Below are 12,645 nucleotides of genomic sequence, written 5' to 3'. Positions count from 1 at the left end.
ATATCATATCTTTGACGTCACAATGAGCAATTTGATGTCATAATTGTGACATGCAGTGTGGAACAAAACCTTTCCAAGACTTGCTTACTTTTCTTTAGGGGTGCCCACCTCATGTTAGCTTACGAAGCTGTGCTTTCGGTTCCAAATTCAATTTAGTGTGGTTAAATCTACAGGTAACCTAGCTCTACATTGAAAACACAGTATGTTTAAGGAAGAGAATATATGGATGTCAACTACTTTATTATGAGGAACACAACGTTTCAGAGTATATGCTTACTCCTTCATGAGGTGATTAGCGCTGAAGGTATGGAAGCCAGCTAGTACTTAAGTTTCATAGATAAGTAATAAGCAATGGACACTGGGCAAATGGGTGTCCGGGGTAATTAGCACTGATAGGTGAAAGAATGGATATAGCAAAGGGCATATTGAAGAGAGCTAAGCCATTAGCCCTGACAAAGATCAAAGCAATAAGTTCCAAGCACAAGGCAGATAGGTTCCCTGGTCACGGTTCATGGCTGGCTGGTGTCTCATGGTCAATGGCTTCATGTAGTTTTCTTTGTCGCCAGTTGTTGTGTTCCCCATAATAAAGAAATTGACATCCATATATTCTCTTCCTTATGTGTATCACTTTCAAAGACTGACAGTATGTTTATCTCCTAACTAATGAAGCCTATCCCTCTGTTTGTCCTGTTGTAAATAAACAACAAGTCAACTCTACCGAGTTAGCAGTTATTAACATTCGAGAACATGAAGTGGAATATTCTTTTACAATTTGGGAATTTTTACAAAGTCTTGTTGCAAGCTTCAGGTTGAATAGTAGCTCTGGGTACAACCCTGGACCCCCATGTGAAAGCCCTCCTCAGAATACAGTTTAGGGGACATTCTGAACTCAATGTGAATCAGGGTGTTACGATTCACCAACCAATCAGTTCAAGTTATGTAAGGTAACAGGTGGAATACACTGTTGTAATGTAGTATCTTCTACTGGAGTGCGCAAGACGTCTAAGTCCGGTGCTTTTTCAAACGATTTCCGAGGAATTGAACTTTCATGTACTGTGTATTGTAGACCTCACCTTATTCATGTTGCAACGAAGTGTACTGTTGCAGTCCTAAAGCTGAATGTTTTTGAGGTTCTCAACAGGTGACAGGGAAGCATCAGTTAGTATGCTTTGTGTAGGTAAATTCTTAAAAGTGAAGAAACTGTTTTGTTATGTTGTGGTGGAGCCAAATGGGCGTAATTTAAATATGAATGAACCAGAAATTGTTTAGGCATGTCAGTTTTGAGGAGAGTTAAGGAGGCGTTCAGTTCAGAATATTAAATGTCTATACAAATCTACCTTGTTCGTAGTTGGCAGTTTGTTGTAGGCGATTTAATATGTTTTTATCAAATTAATAAGTACACATGTTTTTATGCAATATTTTGAATGTGTAAATTATGATCAATTATGAATGGCTATAAAATCTGGGCCAACGTGTAATGAATTGTGTGTAGATCGACTGATGTGGATGGAGTATGGTAGTAATGTGACTACGTCCTTGTCATACACAGGTTTGTTTACAAACTCAACTGATTATTGAGTTTTGGCAGGTGTGTAATCAGATAAGGTGGGTTGCATGTCAGCCCTAATAATACTATTATTTATAGTTATACCTTTGTTGGTAACCTTTGGATTGTGTATCAGCTATCGTGCTCATTGAAAACATTAATGAGATATGTTTCTGGAATAAACCTATTGTGTCTATAGCATGTGCTATTCTTGAAATACAAACATTCAAGGTACAGATCTATGGAAAGTATTAGATTCCAGAGCTACATATTTGCGTAAATTACTTCACCTAATATGAATATAAAATGCATTTGGTATCTTGCTTTCTATTTTATTTCATTTTGTGTTACTCATTAATGTCTGCTCTATAGACTTCATTACAATCTACATGTATGATGTACAATATTAGGAGAAGCATTGATATAGGCCTTTTGGGCCTGTTTGCTAATCCTTTTTCCATTTTGTAACGTTATGTAATGTAAAATCTGAACATTAATGGAAATAAAATACTGTTTAAATCAAATACTCCCCCCCCCCCAAAAAAAAAAAAAAATAAAATAAAAATATTCAAAACCCAATTACTTTCAATTAACTTGCATACAGAAACGCACGCATTAAATGAAAAACTCAAATGTATAAAACCAGCATGCATAAATGCCCAATGAAGCTTTTTCAGTATGCGTACAATGGAGCTAATTTCCGAAACACAATTACGAGCTAATTTACTTTCCGAGTCAAGCTTATAGTTAGAACCCTTATATACATCTAAAACATTATTTTATTTTTTGGGAAATTTCAAAATGTTAACTCATTTTGGGAAAAACCCATTAGACTGATGAATAGATGAGTGAAAAAATATTGGTTACCTTATGACAAATGTAATAACCCAATTAAAATAGAAATCTTCAAGTAAAAACTCAATCGCTCAAAAAGTTATCTGGAACTCTGGATTCTATTACATGTTTATCATGTGTAGAATTGTCATTTTTTAAATCGTTTAACACGCTGCACATTGTTTCACTTTCATTGTTCCCGCGTACCTTCAGTCAATGAAAATCAGGCTCAGTTATTTACAGGCCACTGTCATCTAGTTTGAATATTGGCATTAAACAACAAATAAGCTAAAGAATACCTCAGTAATTGGTTCCATTTTGGTGCATGGTTTCTCAGATCAAACCTCTGTTTCTGTGACACTTCATCTATACTCCATGACATTATTAAAGGCTCACTCAGGTAATAATAGATAAAAGTATTAAGAATACTCCATGACATTATTAAAGGCTCACTCGGGTAATAATAGATAAAAGTATTAAAAAAATATTGCATTTTCAACTTCCATCACCTTCAATCTAGGATTTTGCGTCCAATCAGTGTAACAAAGACACAAACAATATGTTCTTCAACTGTTCAACCACTTAGGCCTATTGACTAGTGCCGTTACGATTCACTCGCGTATTGTTGTGAATCAAACCGTATCCATTCGTGAATTGAATTCGTTATTCGTGGCTACTAGAATCGAATATTTATGAATATGCAATCATGTGCATTCACATACCCTGTACCTAAAACATCCATAAGAACATATGATATGCATAGATTTCTTTAAAGATAACACTCTTATAATATTTAATTTGACAGGAATTAATTTGAGCAGATACTAAGACTAAGTTCCTGGACAAGTGCAGTATATAAATGTATAATATAGAAAATTAACAAACCACGTCAAATAACTTTGTTGTTAATGTTCCACTGAATATAACAAATAATACATCAAATACTGACTTATTATTGTATTCGTGAATAAATATTTGTATTCATTACCCTATATTCGTGATACGAATCGTATTCGCCTCATAGGTTATTCGTTGCAGCCCTACTATTGACACTTGTTAGCATGTTTGACACCCAGCATATACCAAGGTATGCCTAGGTTACCCTTCAGTAATGATGTTGAGTATATACCTACACAGAGGCTGAAATTCGGCCCCAAGTCTGCAGCTGATATCTTTAAATATTACCAATTTGGAAGAAAAACTCCCATCCCAATTCATACTAGTGTAATTGCTTTGCACATATGACTTCTGTTTCACTGATAACAGGCCCAAGAAAGAAGAGGATTTAATGCTTAGGTTTATATTATTGTATTGAAGTCAATGTTAAAGTTCCAATGAGGGCTAGCGGTTGTTTTGGAGTCTATTGTTGCTTCTCTAGTCGGGAGATTATTGCACCACTGTCCTCACAAGGTTTTCACTAGCCTCCCCAGATTGAGAGAAAAAGTGACAAGAATCAATGACAACGAGTATGTCAGTAAATGTGATGTGTTGAATCAATAAACCTTGGACCTGTATGTGTAGCAGGTGACACATCATCCGCTGCTGCGGAAAAGAAAGCAGATGTCAGGGGATGATATTTTATTAAGTCACTGTCAAATCAGAGAAGGAAGCTGTTGTTTCAAAACATGTATTACTAGTCAACAAGGACTACACTTCAGCAATAGGTGGGAAACTTGGACAAGAGGACTTGAGTTAGTTTCATGTCACTTAGCAAACACACAATGCATCTTTCTGCTATTTAGAAAATTCATATCAGTGTTCTTACAGGCCTTGTAAGTCCTTGGATTTGGCAGTCTGGCCTTGTAAGGCCTTGGTTTTGGCAGTCTAGTCTTATGAGGCCTTGAAATTGCTGGGCTGGCTGAAAGGGAATAAATTTGACAGTTCGTTGTTACAAGCGGCTTAAATTTAAATCTGTCTTAATTCTAAATTCAATCACATGCCTTGAGGCTTTTATTTCAGCAACCAGTGTGAGAGTTTTGCCCAGATAATATAATGACATCATGCAGCAAAAGGTCAGACTGCAACTCGATCGATAGATTATAGTGAACCAAGGTGTTAAGAATTCATATATTTAAATGGGATAATATAAATATTTTAATAAGATATTTAGATGTGCACATGAAGCCATTACATTTACAATCAAATAGAGTAAGCAGGTCCTTATTATTCTGTTTTAAAACACCCTTGGGTCTTGCTGTTGCTGTGAAAAACGGGATCATGGCCTTTGAAAAGGCCTTAAGTTTGATGACTCAAGTTTTGTATTAACCATGGATTACCAGATGGTGGGTGCGCTAGCCTTGTGGGTATTGCATGTGTTTGCCATGTCGACAACCTTGGTTTGATCCTTCTCATGGGTACAATGTGTGAAACCCATTCTCAGAGGACCCTATATGATTCTGCGGGGATATTTCAAAAAGATTTGTTGTGACTGTAGCAACTGATTCCTCTTGTTCAAATGACTAACTTCTTCTCCTGCCTGTACCAAAATACAGACTAAAGTCCTTCCTTGCTTGATCTTTCTCTCATACTGGTGCCTCTCTATGGAACTCCCTTCCCTTCAGCCTCAAAAGTGCACCAAGTATCAATGTGTTAAGTCTGGACTCTAAACATACCTTTTTGAACACTACAACTGAATGTGTATATTTTTACTATCTTAATTACTGTCCCCTCTCTATTGTACATATGTACATATGCTGACACCCATGAAGATCTGGGGTAGTATAGGTCCTCAGCAACCCATGCTTGCCGTAAAAGGCGTCTATGCTTGTCGTAAGAGGCGAGTATTCAGGCTCGCTGACTTGGTTGATGCATGTCATTGATCCCAATCGCGTAGATTGATGCTCATGATGTTCACTGGATCACTGGATTGTCTGGTCCAGACTTGATTATTTACTGCTATTTAATATTGCTGAGTGTGGCGTTAAACAACAAACAAACAAAACAAACAAACATATGCTGAATTTGCGCATTGAGCAAGACCCTGATGTAGATTTTGCGCTATTATGATTATGATTATTATCATTGTTAAATTTGGGGCAACCAGCTATTCAGATTGCTGTCATTTTCATGGATATTGTGTGATCTTAACCTCACACTTACCATGTTACAAATCACTGCATTGATCATGTCGTTAGGACTGAAATAGTTTGAAAAGTGGCATTAACCCCAACACAAGCATACATACACCAATATTAGCTGATTGTGTGGCAGAGTATGTACTTTGTTCATCCATATTTAAAATACCATTTATCTTGAAATTAAGTTGAGCGTGAATTGAATGCGAAAAATGCGAGTGATCTTTGTTCGCATTGATTAAACATTTATGTGTCCAAAATGACTATAAACAATAAGATTAAACACAACAGTCCAGAGAGAAGCCACTCATGCAATACTCATCAAAGGCAGACACGACCCAACGCTCACCGATAGGCCTCATCCCACTCCTCAGATCTACAACCTTTGTCTTGTCATTTGCCTTAAGTTTGTTGACACGTTCTCGACTTATCAATCAGTGAACTGTTCTTGGTTCAATTATTTTATTGCCTTTTTAAACTTCCTTAATGGATAAACATAGAAGCTGTGTGTTGTTTTAGGAAAATACTGTTTATTGTTTTTACGGAAGTGCTCTACTCAGTGCTAATAAGCGGTGCTATTTGCTGTGAGATTGAATTAAGATAACGTTGGATTAAGGTAAGGATATGTATCATTCCACTGGGGATGGGGTGGGGGGAGTCACATTGATATTGAGTCGCATTTTTGGCTAGAGGTCAGCAGTCAGCAGTATTAATTTGGAGATGCATTAATTTAAAAATTTACAGTATTAGGAAATCCGATCACTTTCAACTCCCAGCACAAGATAAACTCCATGTTAATAAGGCAACAACATGTATCAATGTATTGCTTTAACAATTCATAAGCTACTTATATCTGCGTCGGGGCACTGGTGGCCCAGTTGTCTAAGGCTCCGCAATTCGCTGTGTAGAGTTTAGGGCTGGGACAGGTAACTCGGGTAGCCGGGTCGGGTGGGTCCTGAGTAGGACCTGGGTACCCACAGGACTACCCAGACCCGTGGTTAGTCACGTGATATATATTGTTTGATGACAAAAATTATCTTAAACTCTATGGCTACAATATAAGTTACTAATACCCCATTTCTTTCTGACTTATATGTTTGAATAAAGATAAAACTTCATGCATTAAACTTCAGTGTATGCATGAGCGGATTGTCTTATACGTGAATCTAAATACATTTTGCCAGGGCTATGGTCAAACTTTTCCAAATCGGACAGTTTGTACCTATCTCTAAATATCGACAGCGTGTCCCTGGGCAGGGTCGGGTAATAGGGTGGTGGGTACCCGGGTAGCAAGTTTGGACCCGTCCCAGCCCTAGTAGAGTTGCATCCCTTGGGCATGGGTGTGACCTATGATTGTAGGTTCGAGTCCCTGTTCACCTGATTATGTTTCTAGGTTTGTCAGCACCATTCCCATGCTTGTGGGTGTCTCCAAAGTGGTCAACATCGACTTTGGGCTTTCCTACCAGATTAAGCTGTCATGCCATGATAAAACTTGAATACTGTTAACATGGTTAAAAGTGGCGTGAAACCCATTTCAATCAATCACTCACTAAATTTATGTCTTAAAAATCTCATTGATGACGTGTTCCTCGACAAACATGAGCAGGTGACTGGGCATCTCCATTAATGTATTTTACATAGAAAATACATCATTATAAGTCAAATCAAAATATATGACAAATCATGTGATGCCTGCCTGAATTTGAAAGTGGTAACCGTGTAAGACTTGTCCCTCATTGACGTCCTCCCATGCTACAGCATTGCTGTAAGTCTGTTGCTGGTGGTGTTAATGTTTATGATGTGGCAGGGGGCACGGGTGGCCCAGTCGTCTAAGGCGCCGCAATTTTTTGTGCAGAATTGCGTCCCCTGGGCATGAAAAAAACCTATGATTGTGAGTTCGAATCCCAGTTCGTCCTGATTATGTTTCTAGGTTTGTCAGCGCCATACCCCTGCTCGTGGGTTTCACCGAAGTGGTAAATGTCTGACACCTGTATCACTTCAGGCTTTCCTCCAACATTAAGCTGACATGGTGCGATATAACTGGAATACTGTTAAAAACGGCGTTAAACCCAACTCACTCACTCACTTCATGAAAATTGAAGATTTTGCTTGGGATCAGAAGAACCTGCAGGAGTCTTCTTCAGCGATCTAGTTGAACCCCTGATAAGGGTGTCAATACTTCTGCTGCTAAAGGAAGAAACTGTAGAGCTGACTGGATGGATCTGCAGGGAGGGAAGATCTAAGAGAATTTCTCTGATGTTAGACTCCTCTCAAGAAAGTGTAGGGCTTTCCTCACACATTAAGTTGACACGTTGTGATATAACTGGAATAATATTAAAAGCGGCGTTAAACCCAACTCACTATGATGTGTCAGTAATGTACCTGGGCTTGTGGTTTCACCAGTGTTAACCTATCAAGACTTGTGGCATAATAATCTTATCATGTGTCAACATGTTTGGTTGTTTGTTGTTTATCCCTTGACTCAGCAATATTCTAGTTATATGACGCTGGATTGTAAATAATCAAGTCTGAACCGGACAATCCAGTGACTGACATCATGAGCATCTATCTAGGTAATTGGGATATGATGACATGCATCAATCAAGTCAGCAAGCCTCTTACGACAAGCATAGTCACATTTCACAGCAAGCATGGGTTGCTAAAGACCTTTTCTAACCTGGACCTTCATGGTTGTATTCATTGATTAAAATACTCAGGCATAGACCTGGAGTGTCTTTTCACAATTTAGAGTGTTGTGCATTGGTAAGGGACTGGTCTTCTGTTACAGACAGACAGACAGAACAAATAAATAATGTCATGGCCATCTTATCTGTTAATTGAAACACATGATTAAAAAAAAAAAAATGAATTCCCTAATTAACTAGTACATGAAGTACTAACTGTTATGATAAATATTCCCCTATACATGATGATTAGTATTTTGGATTGAAATGACATAATTAGTTAGCTTTCGCCTTGGTCAGGATGTATCCAATGACTTACTTGTGTCATTTCTTACAGGGCAGCTGACCTTTTATTGGGTGGCGCAGTGATGAACAAGCCCTTCCAGCCCCACGAGGCTCACATACCGTACAACTTACAGGTGAGTGTGTGTGTTAGTCTCTCGTTCAGATCCCAGAGCATATATGCTACTCAAAACAAGATGAAGAACACCCGCAATTTGAAGGCTTGTGTGCAATACCTCCCATCCATGACTGATCAACTGTTTTCATATGAAAACAATGGGTCGTCTTTAACTCTCTTTTTTTGAGTAGGGTAGTTCTCAGCTCTATCGGCTTATACTCATCCCCTTCTCAGCTCTATCAGCCTATACTCATCCCCTTTTCAGCTCTACCAGTTTATACTAATCCCTTTTCAGCTCTATCAGCCTATACTCACTCCTTTTTCAGCTCTGTCAGCCTATACTCACTCCCTTCTCAGCTCTATCAGCCTATACTCACTCCCTTCTCAGCTCTATCAGCCTATACTCACTCCCTTATCAGTTCTAACAGCCTATACTCACTCCCTTCTCAGCTCTATCAGCCTATACTCACTCCCTTCTCGGCTCTATCAGCCTATACTCACTCCCTTCTCAGTTCTAACAGCCTATATTCATCCCCTTTTCAGCTCCTGAAATTAAGAGACTTGAAGGTTCCTTTAAGATTAAAAGTTTTCATGTAACATTACACTTATCTATATTTTGGGGTTAGTCAAATTGGGGTGTAATACATTTGCTTTGATCAAGCGTCCCTCCACACCGCTGTATGTCAGTGCCTGTATTCACAATAGAGCAAGTCAGACATTGTAACCTTTCTTGAGATTTTTCTGAAAACTAAAGTGTTACCAATAAAAGTTGAATGTAATCCCCCGAGAACAAGGTACAAATGCAGAGGGTTTCAGCAGCCTGTCTTGGAGCTACATCATGTGTAGATAGTATGTCATGAGGTGCAGCCTGATCCCACCTAGTTGGGCTCTGGTTACACCTGGGTTGGCTCTGTGGCTGAATGTATTCATGCAGTAGTGGCCGATATTGTCACAGGATATAGTTTGATAGGACATTTTACCTTCCTTCCAGACAGAATAGATCCCAATCTCCTTATGTTTGTAAGGGACATCTAAAATAATTGTGATACAACTCACTCATTCACTTTCCATCAATGTTGAAGATTCAGCAGACTTTGCAGCATATCTTACAGCAGACTCCTCTTCTATACTGTACTATGGTTTAGAAGAAGAAATTATTTAGTTTTGATGTAGAGGATATTTAATTAGTGGTAGTATTCTGGGATGAGAATCTTCCGCAGATCCTGAAATTTTGTGACCACAAATTTGTTAAATTCTAATGAACCCCCCATAAACACTCCCAAATTATGGACCACACTCCTTTGAAAAGAAGTTTCAGCTGAAAAGGAAAATATCCATTCTCATCCCTGAGTATTGGGGGGAGTTTTTATTAGCTTTTGTTCCAGCCTGGACCTACAGGCTTCAAAAGTCAGGGCCACACGGATTAAGTCATAAATATAAGGAAATTAAAATGACATGACTGCCAGCTAGCCTTTTCATGTGGCTGACAGGCAGATATAAAACTAAACAGATAGGAATTAACAAAGCATGCTAATCAGAGGACAATAGGGGATTAATGGCAGCTAAGTGAATTAACTTAGATTCTAGGCATAACATGGCTGTCTCATCACCCTTCAGAATTAAGTCTTGTACCAGACAATGGTTGTCATAAATTGGATCCCGATGACACTGTTTCAAATGTGGTGAAGTAGATGTTTGAGTGTGACTGCTGCTTTCTTCATAGAGGGGATAGCCCTGGCAGGTAGGTGGTCTGGCTTCTTAGGTGAGGTGAGGTGAAATGGAGTTTAACGTCGCGTCCAAGATTATTGCACTTATATAGTGACGTGCATGCACGTGTATGTATGTGTGTGCCTGCTTGTGCTAGGCCGCTGGACTGATGCCGATTTAGTGCTAGCTCACTGAGATACCATGCCGCAGTTTAACATGAATACCCCACTCAGACACAGTATACTGACTCCAAGCTGACCAGTCCTTGTTTTAGCCCCTTAACTCTTTCATCACTGGCTGCCCCAGAGTTATGTCCCTTGAAACCCTGCAGTCCCTGACACTGACAAGGCCTGTACACTGGCCTCCCTGGCAGTATTATTGGAAAATCACACCATCATTTTTTATGCACTTTTTCTACCAGAAACTTCCTTTTAATATACATTGATCATATACCATTGTAAAGAGGATTAAGTATACTTTAATATTCTTTGTTGTTATTGTCTCTAACCTTTGTCATTATCTAATTACAGGTGTTTACAAGTGAAATAAAACTTGAAAACACTGAAAAAATGAAAACAGACAATGAATTTTGGCTCAAATTGTATTAAAAATCACAAAACTAAATCACAGATACAAGGTAAACATAACACAGTGGTCTTGTCATCTTGGACGGCACAGGTAATCGCAGGTGTTACAGGTAAATTCTCTTCATGCACATCTGTAAACAAATAAACAAGTTTACAACTCTTGGTACTGACTTTGTTTTCTATACTGATGTCACATATTACTTATGATACACCTACAGCCTCTTAGGTAAACTCGTTAACACAGGTAAACTTGTTAACGCAGGTAAACTCGTTAACACAGGTAAAAACAAATATTTGATTTATTTTGTTCTTTTTCAGGATTTGAAACAAAAATTAAGTATTTAAGTTTTTAAAAAGTAATTTATCACATTACATGAACATTGAACCACAGCTACTATAAGAATGACATCACAGGGAAGATATCACAGATTGATCTGAAGAGGGAAAGATTGTAAAAGGACAGAAAGATCGTAAATTCAAGTTCTGCAAATATAAAAGTTGTGATAACATATTTACAATACACTGCTATTTACAACTGCATAATAAATTAAATCAGTACTTTATTAAATCAATTAATAAATAAATAATTTATACAGTTACTAAAATTTAAATTAAGATGTAAAAAACAAGAGAACAAACATGATTATAGAAATAAATTTTATTCAAATTGAGCGAAATATAAGGACATACGACAAACCGGCAAACTACAATTCGGATTGCGATCAGAAAAATAAATTAAAAAAAAAAGAAACAAATACGTCATGCCACTCACCTTTGTTGTTGTTGTGATCGCTCGTTCACGTGTAGGCTGCATTCTCATTCGTCGCACTGATAATCTGTTCAAACACAGAATCATTGTAAAACAGTTGGAAAAAATCATTAGCATGACTCTTCACTCACCGTACGTGTCAATATATATATATTCTTGAGTCCGGTCGCCTCTTCAAAATCCCTCATGTCTCCATGTTGTGGTCCCTCTGCCACTCCCATTCTTGAAAGTTGGCGAGGGGGACACCTCGTCGAAACCGTCAAAATCTTCACCAAAATATTCGCGAAATTCCCTCTCCCCTTCGCTTAAATTATTCAATTCAAACACATTATTATTTCCGATAGAGTCGTTGTTAATCATCTGATCGCTATCCGAATCGTAGTTGGCCGCCATTACGCTGGATTTACGATTCAAGCGAGAAAAATACCTGTCGCGAAAACAGGTGACATCCGCGATTTTCGCGCCAAAAAGACGGGGAAATTCCATAGAATGACGTGTCAATCACGTGTAGATCTCGTTTCCATATTTAGAACGAGATTACACACGAGAAAGGAAGTAGAAAGAGCGATTTTGTAAACACGCTCGCGCCGCCCGATTTATCGGGCAGCCGGGTGTGGGGCTTGGACAGTTCTCGCCCGATTTTTCGGGCAGCCGGGTTCTGGGACACGGTTTATGCTGCCCGATAAATCGGGCAGTCGGGGCGAAAGGGTTATGCCGAGTGCCGGGCGGACGCTCTACCATTAGACCACGGAGGCGGTCGTCTGGCTTCTGAAAGAAATGGTGTTGAACGTAGGACACTTGTCTCAGATGATGGTACTGAATGTTTGGTGGTTCATTAACCTTGCTCGCTCCACCACTGTGAAACAATGTCTCTTGATTGCCTCCATTCAGGTGTGACTGAAAAATGGGTAAAAGACGGCTTCATGTTCCTCTGTATTTGTGGCGTAAACAGCTCCTGTGTACATGTCCTGCTGACAACACTGTGATAATGTTCAGTAGTAGTGTCTGCAGACTTTCAGTAATTTATTTTCAGAATCCCCAAAT

General features: G+C 38.6%; 1 protein-coding gene across 1 annotated transcript in view; it reads left to right on the top strand.

Moving 5' to 3' along the window:
- Positions 1-12,645, top strand: part of LOC139475837 (uncharacterized) — a 118,769-nt gene that overhangs the window by 51,380 nt on the left and 54,744 nt on the right. The window contains exon 5 of the mRNA XM_071259036.1: positions 8,476-8,557. Coding sequence (XP_071115137.1) covers positions 8,476-8,557 — 82 coding nt within the window. The remainder of the gene's footprint in view (positions 1-8,475; positions 8,558-12,645) is intronic.

The sequence above is a fragment of the Haliotis cracherodii genome, unplaced genomic scaffold, assembly GCF_022045235.1.
Source record: "Haliotis cracherodii isolate W230 unplaced genomic scaffold, xgHalCrac1.p SCAF_3, whole genome shotgun sequence".
Classification (NCBI taxonomy): domain Eukaryota; kingdom Metazoa; phylum Mollusca; class Gastropoda; order Lepetellida; family Haliotidae; genus Haliotis; species Haliotis cracherodii.
Note: the sequence above shows the minus strand (reverse complement) of the source record. Positions and strands in the feature narration are given on the sequence as shown.